Raw genomic sequence first — 20,445 nt, 5'->3', positions numbered from 1 at the left:
GGGGGGGGGAGGTTCCCGTGCCAGGGGGGTCCCGGGGGGTGTGAGTGCCCCAGGAAGGGGTCCCCAGCCCCTGAGGCAGCCCCCCCGCAGGACAGCGCTGCTGAAGCACTACAGGGTGAAGAGAGAGGCCGAGGGTTACGTCATCGACGTGGAGACCCCGGTGAGTGACACGGGGCTGGCCCTGGGGACAGGGACCCCAACCCCGGGCACCCCCCTGAGCCCCCGGGGGGGGAGCCTTGGGGTCACCCGAGGGACTGTCACCGTGCGGGCTGTGCCACCCCAGGGAGCCCCGGGAGCACCCAAGGGTGGGGGTCCCTGGGGTCCCCCGAGGGCCGCGGCTCCAGGAACTGGGACCCCCAAAAGAGAGGACAGGGAACCCCTGAGGTTTGGGATCCCTGGGAACTGCGACCCCCAAGAGACTGGGACCCCCCCAAAGGGCTGCAGCCAAGGGGGTGGGACCCCCCAGGCAGGGCTGGGGCGGGGGGCAGGGGNGGGGGTGGGCAGGGGGAGGGGGATTCTCTGCCAGGCACTAACAGCCCCCCCTCACGGCACAGGGAGGACCCAGGAGCTGCTCAGGGAGCTGCACAGGAAGCTGCAGCAGCGCCAGGCTCGGTGAGGGGACACTCGGGGGTCCCCCTGTCCCCCCCCACCCCGTGCCTGCTGCTCACCCCCAGGGAAAGCTGTCCCCAGTGTCCCCGGGCCTGGGGTGACACTGGGGAGGGGGGGGGGGGGGCGGCAACGAGCCCCGGCGAGGCGGGGGGCACGCAGCGGGGGGGCCGTGGGCAGCCCCGGGGGTGGCAGAGCGCCGTGGGCAGCGCCGGGGGGGGGGCACGGGGGGTACCCCCGGCTCAGGGCAGGCTGGAGCTGCTGGCCGTGCTGTTGCGCTTCTGCAGGCACCGCACGGCGCTGGGCACCTGCAGCCCCGACGTCACCTGGAAGCTGCCACACCACACCTGGGGGCACAGCGGGGGCTCAGGGCGCGGCGCTGGCAGCCCCCCGGGACCCCCAGCGCTGCCCCCTCTTACCATGAAGGCCGGCAGCACCGGCTGGGAGAACTTGGTCTTGAAGGTGTGGAGCAGCTGCTTGGTGCGGGCGTTGTAGAAGGACAGGAAACCTGGGGGAGGGGGCACAGGTGGGCACGGGGGGGGGGGCACAGCCCTGGCACAGGGCCTGGGGGGTGACAATGGCCATGGTGGGGACAATGGCCATGGTGGTGGCAGTGGAGGTGCCAATGGCCAGGGAGGTGCCAATGGCCACACTGGTGCCCATGGTAGTGCCAATGGCCGTGGTGATGAGGTGCTTGGGGTGCTGGTGAGACACGGGGGGGGGGGCACAGCCCTGGCACAGGGCCTGGGGGGTGACAATGGCCATGGTGGGGACAATGGCCATGGTGGTGGCAGTGGAGGTGCCAATGCCCAGGGAGGTGCCAATGGCCACACCGGTACCCACGGCAGTGCCAACGCCCATTGTGGTGCCAATGCCCACAGTGGTGGCCATGGAGGTGACAAAATGTCCATTGAGGTTGCCAATGCCCATGGAGGTGACAATGCCTTGGTGGTGACAATGCCCACACTGGTACCCATGGAGGTGCCAATGCCCAGGGAGGTGCCCATGCCCATGGAGGTGACAAAATGTCCATTGAGGTTGCCAATGCCCATGGAGGTGACAATGCCATGGTGGTGACAATGCACACACTGGTACCCAGGGAGGTGCCCATGCCCAGGGAGATACCAGTGCCCATGGAGGCACCAATGCCCAGGAAGGTGCCCATGCCCAGGGAGATGCCCATGCCCCGGGAGGTGCCCATGCCCAGGGAGGTACCAATGCCCACACTGGTGTCCATGGAGGTGCCCATGCCAGGGAGGTGCCCACGCCCAGGGAGCAGCCCCCATGCCCAGGGAGGTACCAATGCCCACACTGGTGTCCATGGAGGTGCCCACGCCCAGGAAGGTGCCCACACCCAGGGAGCAGCCCGTGCCCGGGAAGGTGCCATCCCATCCCATCCCATCCCAGCCCCACCTTCGTGGAAGTTGCAGTGCACGCCGATGCAGTCGGGCACGGGCACGTCGAGCGCCTTGGCCTTGTTGTTGTGCTTGGCGCTGAAGCTGACCTGCAGCCAGTTGTTGAGGTGCAGGCACCAGGACGCGGGGGTCTTGCCCAGCTGGTCGAACTTGCCCAGGCTGCGGTAGGCGACGCCCACGCCGAAGGCTTTGCTGTCGCGGTCGTAGCGCACCTCCCAGTAGTGCTCGTCGCCGTCGATCAGGGTGTCCCCTGGGGCACGGCCACGGCTCTGCCCGGGCACCCGCGGCGTGCCCGCGCTGTCCCCACCCCGCCGGGGGCGGCCCCTGCCCCCCTGAATCGCCCCCTGGGCTCTGTTCAATCCGTGCCCCCTCCTCAATCACACCCCTGGGTGCCCAAACCCCCACACCCCTTAATGCCCAAACCCCACCCAGGGTGCCCAAACCCCAGCCCAGGGTGCCCAAACTCCCACACCCCTGGGTGCCCAAACCCCATCCAGGGTGCCCAAACCCCAGCCCAGGGTGCCCAAACTCCCACACCCCTGGGTGCCCCCTCCTCACCCACAACCCTGGGTGCCCGAAGCCCCACACTCCTTAATGCCCAAACCCCGCACACTCCCGTGTGCCCAAACCCCCAGCCAGGGTGCCCAAACCCCCCAGCCCAGGGTGCCCAAACCCCAGCCCAGGGTGCCCAAACCCCCCCATCCCTGGGTGCCCAAACCCCAGTCCAGGTGCCCAAACCCCAGTCCAGGTGCCCAAACCCCCCCATCCCTGGGTACCCCACCCAGGGTGCCCAAACTCCCCAGCCCGGGTGCCAAACCCCCCCATCCCTGGGTGCCCAAACCCCAGCCCATGTACCCAAATCCCACCCAGGGTGCCAAACCCCCATACCCCTTAATGCCCAAACCCCCAGCCCAGGTGCCCAAACCCCCAGTCCAGGTGCCCAAACCCCAGCCAGGTGCCCCCACCCCAGCCCGGGTGCCCCCTCACCCAGCACCGTGTAGGACTCTGCGGTGAAGCGGTCGCGGCCCCCGCGGCCCAGGGACATCCTCTTGGGCGACTGCACCACCCTGGCACACAGGGACAGGGCAGGGTTGGCACTGCCCGGCCCGGGGGCCGTGTGGGGGACCCGGGGGTGGCCTCACCTGGCAGGGGAGTTGGCAGGGGAGGCCGTCCTGCCCTTGCCATCCTTCTCACGGGCCTTGACGTCCTGCAGCTTCCCGCCCGTGGCGTCCCACTCCACGCTCATCTCCTCCACCCGCAGGTTCTGGTGGCACGTGCTGGCGTCCAGCCGGAACACGAACGCTGGGCACAGCTCCTGTCAGCAGTGCCCCGGGCCCCCCCTGCCTGGCCAGCACCCCGCAGGGCTGGCACGGGGGGGCACACGGGCACCTGCCACCCCCAACACCCACCTTTGGTCTCCAAAGTGACCGGCTCGGAGAAGTCTCCCGCCACCGCCTTGTTACACGCCCGCACCCGAAAATTCATGTACTTCATGTCAAACCTCAGCCCTGCGGGCACAGCGGGGTCACAGGCTGCGGCAGCGGCAGGGCACTGCCACCCCCGTGTCCCCTGCAGAGCCCCAGCGCCCGCCTGCACCCCTGTGCCTCACCAGTGAGGGTGTACTCGGTGCCCTTGATGCCCTCGATGACCATCCAGGGCTGGTCCTCCTTGGCACGGGGGGGCCCCTCGAAGTTGGTCCTGCGGTACTCCAGCACGTAGTGGTCGATCTTGCTGTCCTCGTCGGGCATCCTCCAGGCCAGGGTCACACAGTTATCGGCCACCAGCGACTCCTCCAGGTCGATCTCGGGGGCGCTGGGCACTGCCCGCAGGAGCAGCCGTGCCAGCGTCCCCCCTCCCTGCCACACAGGGGTTCCCCAGCACTCCCGGGCACCCCCGGGGCTCCCCCTGGGGCTTGGCAAGTCACAGACCTCAGGCGTGGCACCCGTGGGACCCCTGGGGACCCCACCCGTGGCACCCAGAGACCCCCGGCACGGCCCCCACTGCCCCCCTGGGCACAGCACCCAAGCCCTCATCCCTGCCTCCATCCCTGGCACCTTCCTGCCCCTCTGGGAAGGCACCCCAGGCCTGGCAGTGCCCCATCCTGTGACGCCCGCCCCGGTGCCAGGCTGGCCGTGCCCTGCCCTGTCCCCCGTGCCCCCCTGCCCTGGCAGTACCTGGCAGGAAGGCCAGGGCCTGCAGCAGGCGCCGCTCCTGGGCGAAATCCACCATCAGGTTGCTCATGTTGTCACTGACCTTGGCCTTGAGCGACAGGCGGAAGGCCGGAGCCATCGTCACACTGTGCCAGGACAGGGGACAGGGCTCAGGGGGGGTGGGCACCCCCCTGCCCTGCCTGGCCCCGGGGAGGGGGGGCACAGCCACCTCACACCCACAGGGCCACCCCAGCACCTTGGGACCACCCCAGCACCTTGGGACCACCCCTGTGGGGCCCTGGCTGGGAGGAGGAGGAGCAGGGGTTAGTGGGTGGGGGGCTCGGGGGGCCGTACCTATCCTTGATCTGTTTGGCCGCCTTGTGAGCGCAGAGGGAAAGAGGAGAGAAGCAGCAGTGAGGCAGCAGAGCCGGGCACAGGGGGCACATGCGGGACCTGCAGCAGCTGTGGCACCCAGCAGGGACAGCACCCTGCACCCCACAAGGGGCTCTGGGCCAGGAGGGGCTCCGGGCTGAGGGGGGTTCCAGGCCATGGGGGGCTTCGGGCCAGGAGGAGCTTCAGGCCCGGGGGCTCCGGGCCTGGGGGCTCCAAGCCATGGGGGGCTCCGGGCCAGAGGGGGCTCCAGGCCATGGGGGGGGTTCCAGGCCATGGGAGGCTCTGGGCCAGGAGGGGCTCCAGGCCATGGGGGGGTTCCAGGCCATGGGGGGCTCCGGGCCAGGAGGGGCTTCAGGCCTGGGGGGGCTCCAGGCCATGGGGGGCTCCGTGCCAGGGGAAGCTGCGGGCCGGGGCTCACCTGCAGCTCGTAGGTGCGGCTGGCTCGCTCCTGCTTGATCTTCATCACCATGTCCTCCTTGAGCTCGTCCAGCAGCGCGTAGAGCGACTGGAACTCGGCCTCCAGGTCCTGCTGCGCCCGCGCCGAGTTGGCCTGGGCACAAGCGGGGCCTGAGCCGAGCGGGCCCGGCCCGGGGCCCGGGGGCCGGGGGCCGGGGCTACCTCCACGTTCTGGACCATCTGCTTGAGGGAGTAGATGAAGTTCTGGATCTCCTCATTCTTCACGGCCAGGGTGGTGATGATCTTGCGCAGAGATTCCTGCCCGGCGCCCTGCAGCGGCCGTCAGTGCCCGCGGCTTTCCCGCTGCCCCCGGGGCCGTGCCGGGCCGTGCCGGGCCGTGCCGGGCACCGCGGGGAGCGGGCATGGCGGGGCGATGACTTGGCAATGTGAGTGTGAGTGAGTGTGAGTGTGCCAGTGCCGAGCCCCGCTCCCCCCCGTGTCCCTCCTTCCCTCCGGGGCCACCCTGAGCCCCTCAGCCCTGCATCCTCCACACCTGCGCTCCTCATCCCTCCTTCTCCATCCGCCCTTCTCCATCCCTTCCTCCCTCCCTCCCTCTTTCCCATCCCTCCATCCCCTCTTCCTCCATCCCTTCCTTCCTCTTCCTCCCTCCCTCCATCACTCTTTCCTCCATCCCTCCATCCCCACTCCTTCCTCCATCCCTCGGGCCCCTCCTTCATCTCTCCTTCTTCATCCCTCCCTCCACCCGTCCATCCCCTCTCCCTCCATCCCTCCCTCTCCATCCCTCCCTCCATCCTCCATCCCCTCACTCCCCCTCTCCCGGTTCCCCCTCGGTGTCCCGGTGCCCTGCCGGTCCCGGGGGGCTCGGGCCGTACCCGGTCTCCCATCCCGGGCCGGCCCCGCCGCGCTCGGCCCCGCCGCCACCAACAAAGGGGGAGAGGCGCCCCCGCCCCGCCCCGGCCCCGCCCCTCGCCGGCCCCGCCCCCCCATCCCAGTCCCCATTCCTGTCCCCATCCCTGTCCCCATCCCTGTCCCCATCCCTGTCTCCAGTCTCCATTCCTGTCCCCATTCCTGTCCCCATCCCTGTCCCCATCCCAGTCTCCATCCCTTTCCCCCTTCCTGTCCCCATCCCCACCTCTGCCCCATCCGTGCCCCAATCCCCGTCCCCAGCCCCCGCCCACGTCCCCATCTCTGCCCCCACTCTGGTCCCGCTCTCTGTCCCTGTCACCTCACCCGTACCACAGGGCCGGAAGCCACAGTGTCACAGTGTCACAGTGTCACGGGTGACGCAGGGCCAGGAGGCTTTGGGGACAGTGGCACTTTGGGGACAGGGACAGCGTGGGGACTGAGACCCCCCCGGGGACACAGCCCCTCGGAGGGGGGGGCTGGGCTGGCCCTGCAGGGGGGATGTGGCAGCTCGGGGTCCTCATCCCCCTCCTTGGAGGTGAGTGGGGGACAAGGCTGGCTGGGGACAGCACCTGGGACCCTGTGGCTGTGCTGTGGGGTTGGGGACAGGCCACCCAGGGGACACCGGGGGGGCACGGGGCTCAGGCTGTGTGACAGCTGGGGTGAGGGGGGACATCTGCCCTGAGGGGGAGACCAGAGAGGGGCTGAGGACACAGAGGGAGGGACACACATGGGGACAGAGGTGGGTGACACGGCCGTGGCAGGGGGACAGGATGGAGGGTGTGGTCAGAGGTGACAGAGGTGAGCGGTGAGCCTGGAGCGTCCCGGTCCCCCACCCCACGGGTATGCTGGGGAACCGCCGGCTTTGGGGGCTCCATCCATCCCCCCGTGACCCCGGGGCTGTCCCCACAGCGGGCGCCCTGCGGGTGACCCAGGAGCCGGGCGAGCTGCAGGTGACAGCGGGTGACACGGCGGCCCTGGCGTGCCAGGTGGAGGTGGCCGAGGGGGGGTCCCTGCTGCGGATGGAGTGGGTGAGGGGCGGGGGGCTCGGGGTGCTCTGCGCCACCCGCCTGCGCTTTGGCACCCCGCTGTCCCCGTTCCCCTGTCCCCGCCGTGCCCGGGGGGCGCAGCTGGCCTGGCACCCCCCCCGGGCCACCCTCAGCCTCCCGCAGGTGCGGGACAACGACAGCGGCAGCTACGTCTGCAGGGTGACCCTCGAGATCCCCCGGCACGGCACCGCCACCGGCAACGGCACCGAGCTCCGCGTCACCCCCGGTACTGCCCGCGACTGCCCGGGGCTCCCGGTACTGCCCGGGGCTGCCCGGTACTGCCCGGGGCTGCCCGGGGCTGCTGGGACTGCCCGGTACTGCCCGGGGCTGTTGGGACTGCCCGGGGCTCCCGGTACTGCCCGGGGCTGCTGGGACTGCCCGGTACTGCCCAGGGCTGCCCGGTATTGCCCGGGGCTTCCCGGTACTGCTCGTACTGCCCGGTACTGCCCGCGACTGCCCGGGGCTGCCCGGTACTGCCCGGGGCTGCCCGGGGCTGCTGGGACTGCCCGGTACTGCCCGGGGCTGTTGGGACTGCCCGGGGCTCCCGGTACTGCCCGGGGCTGCTGGGACTGCCCGGTACTGCCCGGGGCCGCGGTACTGCCCGGTACTGTCCGGGACTGCCCGGTACTGCCCGGGGCTGTCCGGTACTGCCCGGTACTGCCCGGGGCTGCCCGGGGCTGCCCGGGGCTCCCGGTACTGCCCGGGGCTGCCCGGGACTGCGGGGGGCAGGAGGGCACGGGGAGGTGGCACCGCTGAGGGGCTTGGGGGGTCAGTGAGGGTCACCAGCAGGGCGGGTGGGGTCCCTTGGGCGAGAATCCTGGGGGGTTTTGGGTGGCCACACCGAGGAGGGACAGGGCCAGGGACAGGACAGGGCCAGGACAGGACAGGGACAGGGACAGGGACAGGGACAGGGACAGGGATAGGGACAGGGACAAGGACATCTCTGAGGAGGGACAGGGACATCTCTGACTCTTTCCCCTCCCCGCAGCAGCTCTCGGAGCACATCAGGCAGGTAAACGTGTCCCCGCTGTCCCTGCTGCGCCCTCCAGCCCCGTGTCGGTGTCCCGGCGCCGGGGTGACCCTGGCGGGCTGTGCTTGCAGCGCTGCTCTGGCCGCTCCTGGGGGGCCTGGGGGGCACCGCCCTTCTCCTGGGGACGGCCGTGCTCGGCCACCGCTGCTGTCACAGGAGCCCAGGTAACCCTGTCCCCAAATTCCCCTCCCCGGCACCCCTCACCCTGCCCCACACCCCCACGTTCCCCTGACCCCAAACCTCCCCTGCTCGTCCCCCCCCCTCCAGGGCACCCCGCGTGTCCCCCGAGGGTCCTGGCTGACAGAAGTGACCCCCACAGGCGCTGCCCACCCCGACACGGCCATCTACCTGAACGTGGTGTCCCCGTCGGCCACCGCAAAGCTGCGCCCCCCCGAGCCGAAGGTGTGCCCGTACCAGCCGGAGCTGCGGCGGGCGCGGGGCCCCCCCCTGCCCCCCCGGCCCTGAGGGTGCCCGCAGTGCCTCACACCCTCCCCCGGCTCTGCCTTCCTCAGGAAATCCCCCAAAAAAAGGTGTTTGGCAGCATCCTGTCTGTCACCCGGCTCCGCGTCCTCTGCGTCCCCCCCGCCCCCCCCCCGTGCCATCCTGTGCCACGCCGGCCACCGAGCGTGGGCAGCTCGTTGTCACCGTGCCCGAGGGGTGACAGCGGCCCCTGGGACCCCTGACTCAAGGGAAGCCACTCTGTTGTCCCCTGGGCTCTTGCATGGTGTCACCCGGTACCCGAGGGCTGTGCTGGGGGAGGGAAGCAAGGACCCCCCCGTGGGGGGCAGTGCCACCAGCCCCTCACCACGCGGGTGACCCCGGGCAGTGCCACCAGCCCCTCACCACGCTGTGGTGAGGCAGTGCCCATGCCACGGGCAGTGCCACCCCACGCTGTGCCCTGCGCCCCCCCCGCCCCCCCCCCGTGCCATCCTGTGCCACGCCGGCCACCGAGCGTGGGCAGCTCGTTGTCACCGTGCCCGAGGGGTGACAGCGGCCCCTGGGACCCCTGACTCAGGGGAAGCCACTCTGTTGTCCCCTGGGCTCTTGCATGGTGGCACCTGGCACCCGAGGGCTGTGGTGAGGCAGTGCCCATGCCACGGGCAGTGCCACCCCACGCTGTGCCCATGGCCGGGGGGACTCAGCTCGACTCCCCCCCTCCCATCCTGGGGGTCCTGCACGGTGGTGAGAGCAGGGTGGGACAGCGGTGGCAGTGCCACCACCTTGTCCTGCCTTCCCCAGGGACACCGCAGAGCTGGGCACCAAGATGCACCAGAGGCACCCATTGCTGTGCCCATCCCCATCCTTTTCTCCTCCCTGTCCCCATCCCTGTCCCTAATACCCCCCGCCCACATCCCTATCTCTGCCCAAAAACTCCTCCCCAAACCCTCGCCCCCCCCAAATCCCCGTCCCCAAATCCCCCTCGGAGGCAGCACAGCGTCACCCCCCAGGTGTGACACGGCGGTTTAATGGGGCGGGGGGCGCGGCCGGGGGTCCGGGGCTCACAGGGGCTGCACGGCCACGGGGTAGAGCAGGGACAGGTGGCGGGCACCGCGCACGGGCAGCGCCCGCGCCGTGTAGTGCCCCACGGCCGCCGGTACCGACGGGAAGGCGGCCCCGGCCCGGCCCAGCGTGAAGTGCTGCTCCCGGGTCCGCGTCAGCTTCACGTGCACGAAACCCTGGCTGCTCCTGCGGGACGGGCGGGAAATGAGGCACGGGAACGGGGATGGGGACGGGAACGGGGACGGGGACGGGAAAGGGGACGGGGATGGGAACGGGAAAGGGGATAGGGACGGGAACGGGGATAGGGACGGGAACGGGAACGGGAACGGGGACGGGAACGGGGACGTGGACGGGAACGGGAGCAGGAACGGGAACGGGAACGGGGATGGGAACGGGAGCGGGATGGGAAGGGGTATGGGATGGGATGGGATGGGATGGGATGGGATGGGATGGGGATTGGGATAAGGTGCGGATCTGGACAGGGATGAGGATGGGGACAGGGAAGAGGAGCGGGTTGGAGGCTGGGACAGGGAGGGGGACAAAGATGGGGATGGGGTAGGAAATGGGAATGGGAATAGAGATGAGGACTGGCATGGAGATCGGGGCACAGATGAGGACAGCAGTGCGGATACAGCGATGGGGACCCCATCCAGAGCAGGGGCAGGGGGTGGCACTACCCCAGGAGAGGGATCCCGGGTCACCTCCAGCCTGTGCCGTGCACGGGGACACGCCAGCACGTCCCCACGGCCGCTGGGACAGGAGCACCCGGATCCAACCCAACGCTCCCAGGCTGGCACGGCCCCTGGCAGGGCTGTGCCCGTGTCCCCGCGCTCACCTGAGGGACAGCGAGTAGTCGTCGGGGCTGGTCTCGCAGTCGCGCACCAGGAAGCTGCCCTCGCGGCACAGCGCCAGCAGCGTCTCGGCGCCCGCCCGCCCGATGGGGCCGTGGTACCAGCTGGGCACAGCGGGGTCACTCGGGCACCCCCTGCGCCTCGGGGAGCCACCCACACCCCACAGGGACCTCCTGTGCCGTGGGGCACCCAAGCGTCCAATGGGGCACCCAACCATGCCATGGGGCACCCAACCACACAATGGGGCACCCAACCATCCTATGGGACACCCAACCATGCCATGGGGCATCCTATGGGGCACCCAACTACGCCATGGGGCACCCAACCACACAATGGAGCACCCAACCATCCTATGGGACACCCAACCATGCCATGGGGCACCCAACCACACCATGGGGCACCCAACCACACCATGGGGCACCCAACCATGCCATGGGGCACACAACCACGCCATGGGGCACCCAAACATCCTGTGGGGCACCCAGCCCCATGGCGATTCACGCAGGACACTGGGCCCTCCACACCCCTTGGGGACCCATCCATGTCACAGGGCCCAGCCTCACCCAGGGACACCCTTGACCCCACAAGGACCCACCCAGGGGGACCTCCTCCCCGCGGCTGTGCCCCCGTGGCACGCCAGTGCCACCCCAGGGGACGCCCCCAGACTCACGCCTGCTTCTCCAGGGGCAGCGAGGTGTCCACGTGCCGGGGGCTGGGGGGACAGGCGGGCCGGGGGCCGCCGGGGGCGCGGGGGGAGCGCGGCAGCGGCCGGGACAGGCTGGGGGAGCGCTCGGGGCTCTCAAACTGCACTGCGGGGACAAAGGGACATCACCCACCCTGACCATCACCCACCCACCCCGCCCGCGCCGCCGGCTCCGCTCAGTGCCACAAAGGAACGTCCCACAGGTGGCTCTGCCCTGCCGCGGTGTCCCATCGCTGCGGCCAGGAGCGCTCCGGGGGGTACCCATGGGGGGCACAGGGCGTTGGGGTGGCACTGGGGGACATGGAGGGGACCCCGGGATGCTGTGGGATGCTGAGGTCCAGGACTGACACCCATGGAAGCTGCGGGATGTAGGGTTGGGGGACCCTGGGGTGGTCCCCACAAGGAGGAGGGGGCCAGGAGCGGCAGCCACGGGAGCCGTGCCCTCCCGAGGTGGCACCGGGGGGACGCTGTCACCTGCGAAGGCCCTCGAGATGTGATCCTTCTTCCACTCCCAGGGCTGGTCGTACTCGTCTGCCGGGCGCTCGTCGTCGCGGGGGAGGCGGCTCTCGCGGGCCGGGGGTCCCCCCGGGCCATCCCCGGCCGTGTCCCACTCCTCGGAGGGGGTGTCGTAGAGTTGGGGACCCCGGCGCGGCCGCCCCCGCCGGCCCTCGCCCTGCCGCGGGCACCCTGCCGACGGGGAAGGGGGCGGTGGGAGACGCCCGGGACCCCCGCGGGGGTGCTGGGGGTGCCCGGGTGTCACCACCCACCTGTGGCCTCCTCGTCGCAGCCGCCCTCGGGCGCCGGGTCCTGCTCCCCCTCGAAGGGCTCCGAGTACTCGCTCTCACCTGGGCCCTGCCGGGGGGGCTCCGGGTGGGACGGGACCCCCGCTGCCCCCCCCGCAGCCCCCCGGGCCCTGGGTGCCCTCACGGGACCCTTCGGGCTCCCACAGCCCCCACACGGGTGTCGCCAGCCCCGTCCCCACTCCCGCCCACCTGGTCCCTTTGTCCCCCAGCCCCTCTCCCCTTCCCCCTCTCCCCCCCCCCCCCGCGCCCGCCTCGCCGGGGGCACCGGCACGGGGGGGGCGAGACCACCGAGGGGACACCGGCAGGGACAGCGAGGGCGACACGGAGGGACCCCGCGGGGCTCAACCCCCCCACCCCCCGAGCGGCGGGGGGCACCGCGACCCCCAAGTGACACCGGGCGGTCCCTGCCCGTCAGGGCTTTGGGGGAGCAAGGACCCCCCAGCTGTGTCACCCACCCCGGGGGGCACGGGGGGCTCTGCTCCCCCTCTGCCGCGGGGTCTGGGGGGGCTCAGACACCACGATGGGGGCAGGAGGTTGGGACCCCCCCCCAGCCCTGCCCCGAGTCCCCTCGTGCCATTGTCTGTCCCCAGAACAAAGGTCCCTCCCCTTGGGGTCCCTCCCCTTGGGGTCCCTCTCCTTGGGGTCCCCCCGGTGCTGGGGGGTGGTGACAGCTGGGGAGTGGGGGGACACATCTGGGAGGACACGGCCGGAGACCCCCCCTCCCGCCCCCCCAGCCCGGGCTGAGCCCAACGGCCAGCATTAATATTTGAAGAGGCTAATTAAAGCATGTGCACAGAATGCTAATTGGGATGGGGGGCTGCCCTTCTGTCCAGCTCTCCCTGACGCCCCAGAGCCCCCCCGGCCCCCCCCCCTCCCACCAGCCCCTCTGTGAGGGCGTTAATTAGCCAGAGGCTGCTCAGCAATTAGACCTGGTGCCTTGATGAGGGGGAAGCTCACGGCCATGGGTGAGGAGAGCCCCCCTTGGGGTGGGTGGGCACTGGGGGTCCCTGTCACGGGGGTGGGGGTCCCTTGGGGCAGGGTCCCACAGTGCCCACGTACAAATCACTCTCTGCACGACGAAGCTCTGGGGTGAAGCTCTGCTCTGGCTCTGCCAGACCCCGTTTATTCCCGAGCTGCTGGAGCCCAGCAGGGAGGGCTTTGTCCCCGAGCTCCTGGGGACATCCGGGGGGCTGCTGGTGGCAGGACAGCCCTGTCCCCGCAGTGAGGGGCTGCAGGACCCCCTGGTGTGTGCAAAGGTGGCACCTGAGACACCCTGGGACAGAAGAAGCTGGGGGTGACGTGAAGGAGGGGGTCCCTGCACCCCGGTGGGAAGGAGACAGCTCCAAGGTGCCATTCCTGCTGGGGGGGGGTCAGGGCACCCCAAACCCGACCTGGGCACGATCACTGTGGGGGTGAGGGCAGTGGCACCCCCGGAATGGACACAGCAGAGTCCTGTCCAGCCCTGGCACTCCCAAAGACATCCTGGGAGCAGGGCTGGCACCCAGCAGCACTGCAGGGAACACAAACAAACACCTTCCCCGCGCTGCTGCTGCTGCAGGAGGTGACAACAGCGTGGGACCCCCCGGGCCCCTGGCGGTGCTGCCAGCTCCGGGTGGGGCTCCAGGGGCAGCAGGAGCGGGGACAGCTCTGTCCCTGCTGTCCCTGCTCTGTCCTGGCTCTGTCCCTGCTGTCCCTGCTCTGTCCTGGCTCTGTCCCTGCTCTGTCCTGGCTCTGTCCCTGCTCTGTCTCTCCTCTGTCCCGGCTCTGTCCCTATTGTCCCTGCTGTCCCAGCTCTGTCCCTGCTGTCCCTGCTCTGTCCCTGCTCTGTCCTGGCTCTGTCCTTGCTCTGTCCCGGCTCTGTCCCTGCTGTCCCGGCTCTGTCTTGGCTCTGTCCCGGCTCTGTCCCTGTTGTCCCTGTTGTCCCTGCTGTCCCTGCTGTCCCGGCTCTGTCCCAGCTCTGTCCCGGCTGTCCCTGCTCTGTCCCTGCTGTCCCGGCTCTGTCCCGGCTGTGTCCCTGCTGTCCCCGCCCCGCCGGCTCCTCAGTCGCTGGCGCTGCCCTCGCTGTCCGAGTAGGCTCCCAGCAAACCCAGCGAGGACGTGGCTGCTGCTGCTGCTGGTGCTGGTGCTGCTGGTGGCAGGGAGCCTGCGAGGGGAGGGAGGAGAGGATCCCGTCAGGTCCAGCCCCCCCAGGGCCATTCCCGGTGGGAACTCCATCCTGGCTGCAGAGAGCCCGAGGGGAGCCTCGTCCCTGGGGGGACCCTGAGGTCAGGGAGGATAAATCAGGTGGATAAAGAGCTCCTGCAGCCCTCCCTCCTCCTCCTCCCTGTGGGAAGCACCGAGGTCTGGGACCCCCTTCTCCCTCTCCACAGCCCCCTGGAGATTCCAGAGCATGGAAAGGGAGAGGAGCCAGCTCTGGGCTCCCACCACCCCAGGGGACAGCAGCCAGGAGCAGGCTGGGGAAGCACAGGGAGAAGGGGACACCTCCAAGAGCTGTCCCTTCCGAGGGCAGAGGGACTGACCAAGAGACTGACCAAGCCAAAGGCTTAGGATCAACCAGCCCACAACAAATCCATCCCCCATGTCCTTCCCCAAACCCACGGCTCCCCTGGCTTGCTGGGCAGCTTACTGAGGTGCTGGAAAGCCTTCCAGCTTGCTTTGTGGTCCTTGAAGCTCCCCAGCTCCAGCAGTTAGGCTGGATTTATCACCAGGCCCCAAAGCAAAGCAGCTCTCCTGCTGTCCCACCCCTATCTCGCTGTTGTGACCTTCCCAGGGCTGTATCTGCTGCTGTGAAGCTCCTGGCCCTGCCAATCTGTCCCCAAGGCCGTGGCTGAGAGCCAAGAGCCAGGAAGGAGCCTCACCTTCACCAGGAAGCTCCTGGAAAAGGGAACAACCCCCTGTTCTCACACCATCCCCCCAGGGACCCCAGCCCAGGCTCTGAGCACGGAGCCAACCCCACTCAGGATCTGTCAGAGCCCCCCAGGGACCCCAGCCCAGGCTCTGAGCACGGAGCTAAACCCACTCAGGAGGGGTCAAAGCCCCCCATGGACCCCAGCCCAGGCTCTGAGCATGGAGCCAATCCCCTCAGGAGGGGTCAGAGCCCCCCAGGGCCCAGCCCAGGCTCTGAGCATGGAACCAATCCCCTCAGGAGGTGTCAGAGCCCCCCAGGGACCCCAGCCCAGGCTCTGAGCATGGAGCCAATCCCCTCAGGAGGTGTCAGAGCCCCCCAGGGACCCCAGCCCGGGGCAGGTACCGGTGGTGGCCGTGGTTCCTGGGGTTTCCATCCTGTTATCCAGGGCAGGATCTGGCTTCTGCTTCCTGGGGGCCACCAGCCCTGCCAGCTGGGCCCTGGTGCTGAGCTTGCCCACGCTGCGCTCCCAGCTCTCCGTCCTCGGCCTCTTGCTCTGGGGCTGGGGGTCCTGCGGGCACAGCCAGGGTCAGGGGGCTCCAGCTTGGAGGGGACGTGGGGGGATTGGGGATAAAACCAGCAGAGACATGAGAGGAGGGGTCTGAGGGGGAATTCTGCCCCTGCAGGGGTGGCACAGGCTGGACAAACAGGGATGTGGATCTGCAAAGCTGCCCCTGGAGATCCATGTCCCACTGCCAGAGACCTAAACCCAGCCTTGGGACAGCCCTGGGATGCTGAGGAGGCAGAGAAATGAATCCCAGGATGGTTTGGCTTGGAAGGACCCTAAAGCCCATCCAATCCCACCTTTCACTCAACCAGGTGCCTGTCCAACCTGACCTTGGACACTTCCAGCCACAGCTTCTCTGGGCAATCTGTTCCAAAGTCTCCTTAAATCCAATCCAACCCTCCCCTGCCTCACTTCCAGACCATACCCCCGCGTCCTAATCCTCCCTGCCAGGATAAGAGTTGTTTTCTCTCTGTTTTATCAGCTCCTTTCAAGGCCACTGAGCAGCCCCGGGTGCCTGCAGGTGGCCCAGCCATGTGCCTCGGGCACAGGGATTAGTGCCAGGCCAGGGACCACGGCTGGGATTAACCCCAGGCACGCAGCTTTGATCCAGCCCAGCTTTGATCCAGCCCAGCGACAGGGGGCCCTGGGGCAGGGATGACAGCGGGGGAGGGCAGGGCTGTTTGTGGGGACAATCCCTCCTCCAGCACAGGGACAGCAGGGCTGTTTGTGGGGACAATCCCTCCCTCCAGGCAGGCTCTGGGAGCTCTTTTGTTCTGCCTGAACCCACAGCAGAGCCCAGCGAGAGGCCGGCCCAGCCTGAGGCAGCAGCAGAGCCCCCCAGGTGGCTGGGGGGTGGACAGCTCTTGGAGGTGTCCCCTTCTCCCTGTGCTTCCCCAGCAGCAGGGCCCAGCAGAGCTCTTCCTCGCCAGGAAGGGAGGATGGGGACAGCTCCATCCCTGCCTTTGTCACCAGGCCCAGCCTGGAATCCCCGGGTGATCCCTGGCTCCTCTCAGCCCTTTGGGAGCTGCTCAGGCGTGACACGAGCCCGCTGTCACCCAGAGCGGGGCCACAAAGGGCACACACAGCTCCAGGACAGAGCCCTGGGGCTGGGGAAGGGCAGGGCAGGCTGTGCCTCTCTCACCTCCTGCAGGATGTCCGTGGGTTTTGTCTGGGCCGTGGGGTCGGGGCGAGGTTTTGCCGGTTCCTCGTCGGAGTCGGAATCCACCAGGAGCCGGCGGTTCTGGGCCTGTTCCAGCATGGCCCTGCAGGGACACAGGGGGGTTGGAGCTGGATCCACCCCCCTGCCAGGCCCTGCTTGCTCCAGGGGGGCTGGGGGCAGCAGAGGAGCCCCGGGATCCCCCTCCCCAGGGGGTTCTATGGGATTCAAGCCTGAGGCGTGGTGGGATCTGCTCTGGGATCTGGAGCTTCACCCCAGAGCAGGAACTGTGGCCATGTGAGGGCACTTCCCAGAGGACTGGACCCCCCCAGCAGCCCAGATCCCACACAATCCCAGCCTGGCTGGCTTGGAAGGACCTCCCACTCCTTCTCCCTGAACACCTTGCCAGCACAGGCTGAGATCTCCTCCCACCCCCCAAATCCTGGTAACTCAGCCCCCCTGTCCCAGCCCTTCCAGCCCCCTCACTTCATCTCCTGCTCGTCCTCCTCCTGCTCCTTGCGCCTCTGCTCCTCCTCCAGCTCCTTGTGCTGCTTCAGCATGGCCTCAAAATCCACGTTGGCCTGGCGCTGGTTGAGCTCCTTCAGCTCCTGCAGGTTCTCCAGGACCTCCATCTCCAGCTTGGAGTCCTTGGTTCGGTTCTCCAGGACCTGGGTGGGATAAGTTGGGATATTTGAGGCAGCAGAGCCTGACAGGAGCCTCCAACAGCTCCCCACGCTGGATGAAGCACAAGAGGATCCTCCTCATCCTCATTTTTGGGTAGGACAGGAAAGTCTGGATGGCTACAAAGTCACTGCCATGGCTGGGGAGAGTGAGGCAGAGTGGCAGAGGTTTTCCTGCACTCCTTGTACCTTCATGGGATTGTTGAGCTCCTCCTCTTCCCTCTCCTCCTGCATCCTCTTCTCCTCCTCCTCCAGGAGCTTCTCTGCCTGGAAGTTCCTGGTGGCTCCGTGCTCCATGGTGTAATCCGTGTTCTCGGGGTCTGTCTGAGGGGGAGCAGCAGGAGAACCATGGAGGGGAGGGGGGGATCCTGCCCCAGCCAGCCCACAGCCACCTCAGAGCCTCACATCCCCCAGCTCCACCAATGGAGCTGCCATGGGAAGGGTGATCCAGACAGAAACCCACCCTGGGACTCAGCTCTCCTGGTTCTGTGCTTTCCCAAACCCAGAAACCCACCCTGGGACTCAGCTCTTCTGCTCTTCTGCTTCTGTGGTCTCCCAAACCCAGAAACCCACCCTGGGACTCAGCTCTTCAGGTTCTGCTGGTTTCAAACCCAGAAACCCACCCTGGGACTCAGCTCTTCTGCTTCTGTGGTTTAAGCAAGGCACAGTTCTTCCCAGGAATATTCCTGGGATTCACATTCTCTGAACCTCAGAGAAAGAAAACACAATGCTTATCCTTTTCTGTGCTGTGTTTGTGCCAGAGCAGAGTGAAACTGGGATTGTTCACCCACAGTGAGGGTGTTTTTGTTCCTTGGCCTGTCAGGCCAGGTGTGTAATCCCACATTTCTCTTCACAGAGAAAAGCAAGGCACAGTTCTTCCCAGGAATATTCCTTGGATTCACATTCTCTGAACCTCAGAGAAAGAAAACACAATTCTTATCCTTTTCTGTGCTGTGTTTGTGCCAGAGCAGAATGCAGCATGGAGATTGTCCCTGGTCTTGTCCCTGGTCTCTCTCCCTCCTCCCTGTCAGGTCCTGGAAGGGAACCCCCCCACCCCCTTCCCTGCAGCCACCAGAGGCAACATCTGGAGCCTGGGCCCAACAACATCTGGAGTTCCTCAGGAGATTCCCCCTGCTCCAACTGCCTCAGGTGTCCCAGCCTGGGGGGGTGGAGCGACCCTGCTGGTGGCCCTGGGTGGGCTTTGAGAGCCTTCCAGCCCATCCCAGGAGGGATCCCATCATTCCAGGGGGGATGCCATTGCTCCAGGAGGGATCCCACTATCCCAGGAGGGATCCCATTGCCCCAGGAGGGATCCCATCGCTGCAGGAGGGATCCCATTATCCCAGGAGGGATCCCACTGCTGCAGGAGGGATCCCATTATCCCAGGAGGGATCCCATCATTCCAGGGGGGATCCCACTGCTCCAGAAGGGATCCCATCATCCCAGGAGGGATCCCATCATCCCAGGAGGGATCCCAGAGCTCCAGGAGGGATCCCATTGCTCAGAAGGAATCCCATCATTCCAGGAGGGATCCCAGAGCTCCAGGAGCGATCCCAGTGCTCCAGGAGCGATCCCACTACTGCAGGAGGGATCCCAGCTCCAGGAGGGATCCCAGTGCTCCAGGAGCGATCCCAGTGCTCCAGGAGCGATCCCACTAGAGAGCAGATCTGGGAATGCTCCTGAGCTTGGGAATGCTGGGGGTGTTTCTATGGAGAGAGAGCAGATCTGGGAATGCTGGGGATGTTTATTTGGGAATTCTGGGGATATTTCTATGGACAGAGAGCAGATTTGGGAATTGTGGGGATATTTCTATGGAGACAGAGCAGATTTGGCAATTCCAGGAATGTTTCTATGGACAGAGAGCAGATTTGGGAACGTTCTGAGTTTGGGAATTTTGGGAATGTTTCCATGCACAAAGAGCAGATCTGGGAATGTTCTGTGTTTGGGAATTCCGGGGATGTTTCCAAGCACAAAGAGCAGATCTGGGAATGTTCCTGTATTTGGGAATTTAGAGAGAGCAGATCTGGGAATGCTCCTGAGCTTGGGAATGCTTGGGGTGTTTGTGAGCACAGAGAGCAGATCTGGGAATGTTCGTTCCTGTGTTTGGGAATGCTGGGGATGTTTCTATGGAGAGAGAGCAGATCTGGGAATGCTCCTGAGCTTGGGAATGCTGGGGGTGTTTCTATGGAGAGAGAGCAGATCTGGGAATGCTCCTGAGCTTGGGAATGCTGGGGGTGTTTCTATGGAGAGAGAGCAGATCTGGGAATGCTCCTGAGCTTGGGAATGCTGGGGGTGTTTCTATGGAGAGAGAGCAGATCTGGGAATGCTCCTGAGCTTGGGAATGCTGGGGGTGTTTCTATGGAGAGAGAGCAGATCTGGGAATGCTCCTGGGCTTGGGAATGCTGGGGGGGCTTCTATGGAGAGAGAGCAGATTTGGGAATGCTCCTGACTTTGGGGATGCTGGGGATGTTTCCATGCACAGAGAGCAGATCTGGGAATGTTCTGAGTTTGGGAATTCCGGGGATGTTTCCATGCACAAAGAGCAGATTTGGGAATGTTCTGAGTTTGGGAATTTTGGGAATGTTTCCATGCACAGAGAGCAGATTTGGGAATGTTCCTGTATTTGGGAATTTTGGGAATGTTTCCATGCACAGAGAGCAGATATGGGAATGTTCTGAGTTTGGGAATTCTGGGGATGTTTCCATGCACAAAGAGCAGATTTGGGAATGTTCTGAGTTTGGGAATTTCGGGGATGTTTCCATGCACAGGGAGCAGATTTGGGAATGTTCTGTGTTTGGGAATTCCGGGGATGTTTCCATGCACAGAGAGCAGATTTGGGAATGTTCCTGTATTTGGGAATTTTGGGAATGTTTCCATGCACAAAGAGCAGATTTGGCAGTTCTGCAGCTCCGGGAACCTTCCCGCTCCCCACAGCTCGCACAGGAGGCCGAGCCAGGCGGGGCTCGGGCTCTGCTGCCGGGGAACAGCGGCGGGATGAGAGGAAACGGCCCCAGCTCGGGTTTAAATCCGGTACCGGGGAAATCCCTTCACGGAAAGTTTTGATAAACTCCGGAATGGGCTGCCCGGGGGGGGTTGCAGTCTCCATCCCCGGCGGTGCCCGAGGACGGGCACTCGGTGCGCCGGGCTGGGCACAAGGCGGCACCGGGCACAGCGGGGACTCGATCTCGGGCCTCACGGATCCCGGGAGCGACTCCCGAACCAACCGGGGCCGCCCCGCGCCCTCGGGGAACCCTCCCCTGGCCCAGCCCGGCTCGGGACGCTCCCCGGCCGCCTTGGCGGGGATTCCTCTCCAACTCACGTTCAGCACTTTCCGTTCCGACATCGCTGCGGCTTCTCCCGATCCCCGGTGCTGCCG

The 20,445-nt window shown here is 66.9% G+C and overlaps 4 protein-coding genes across 4 annotated transcripts; 1 reads left to right on the top strand and 3 right to left on the bottom strand.

Annotated features, from left to right (window-relative positions):
• Window positions 1-815: 815 nt before the first annotated feature.
• FSD1 (fibronectin type III and SPRY domain containing 1) lies at window positions 816-5,917 on the bottom strand. The gene is made up of 12 exons (XM_041425299.1): window positions 5,854-5,917; window positions 5,183-5,290; window positions 4,983-5,114; window positions 4,526-4,548; window positions 4,196-4,317; window positions 3,631-3,840; window positions 3,431-3,529; window positions 3,164-3,323; window positions 3,009-3,088; window positions 2,020-2,271; window positions 1,026-1,114; window positions 816-953 (listed from the first exon to the last, which is right to left on the bottom strand). Exons 1-12 carry the CDS (start codon window positions 5,863-5,865, stop codon window positions 849-851), a joined length of 1,392 nt encoding a protein of 463 aa, XP_041281233.1. The 5' UTR covers window positions 5,866-5,917; the 3' UTR covers window positions 816-848.
• Window positions 5,918-6,329: 412 nt separating this feature from the next.
• On the top strand, window positions 6,330-8,428 carry TMIGD2 (transmembrane and immunoglobulin domain containing 2). The gene is made up of 5 exons (XM_041425286.1): window positions 6,330-6,422; window positions 6,797-7,159; window positions 7,922-7,945; window positions 8,035-8,127; window positions 8,283-8,428. Exons 1-5 carry the CDS (start codon window positions 6,386-6,388, stop codon window positions 8,426-8,428), a joined length of 663 nt encoding a protein of 220 aa, XP_041281220.1. The 5' UTR covers window positions 6,330-6,385.
• A 1,015-nt stretch (window positions 8,429-9,443) lies between these two features.
• Window positions 9,444-12,783, bottom strand: SHD (Src homology 2 domain containing transforming protein D). The gene is made up of 6 exons (XM_041425274.1): window positions 12,778-12,783; window positions 11,785-12,016; window positions 11,492-11,704; window positions 10,985-11,123; window positions 10,299-10,418; window positions 9,444-9,649 (listed from the first exon to the last, which is right to left on the bottom strand). Exons 1-6 carry the CDS (start codon window positions 12,781-12,783, stop codon window positions 9,463-9,465), a joined length of 897 nt encoding a protein of 298 aa, XP_041281208.1. The 3' UTR covers window positions 9,444-9,462.
• A 913-nt stretch (window positions 12,784-13,696) lies between these two features.
• On the bottom strand, window positions 13,697-20,412 carry YJU2 (YJU2 splicing factor homolog). Its single transcript, XM_041425260.1, has 6 exons — window positions 20,121-20,412; window positions 17,259-17,461; window positions 16,876-17,057; window positions 16,375-16,495; window positions 15,071-15,236; window positions 13,697-13,963 (listed from the first exon to the last, which is right to left on the bottom strand). The coding sequence occupies exons 1-6, from the start codon at window positions 20,410-20,412 to the stop codon at window positions 13,860-13,862; spliced, it is 1,068 nt and encodes a 355-aa protein (XP_041281194.1). The 3' UTR covers window positions 13,697-13,859.
• Between the last annotated feature and the right edge of the window lie 33 nt (window positions 20,413-20,445).

The sequence above is a fragment of the Onychostruthus taczanowskii genome, unplaced genomic scaffold, assembly GCF_017590055.1.
Source record: "Onychostruthus taczanowskii isolate IOZ18803 unplaced genomic scaffold, ASM1759005v1 scaffold112, whole genome shotgun sequence".
Lineage (NCBI taxonomy): Eukaryota > Metazoa > Chordata > Aves > Passeriformes > Passeridae > Onychostruthus > Onychostruthus taczanowskii.
This window is presented reverse-complemented; position numbering and strand designations above follow the sequence as displayed.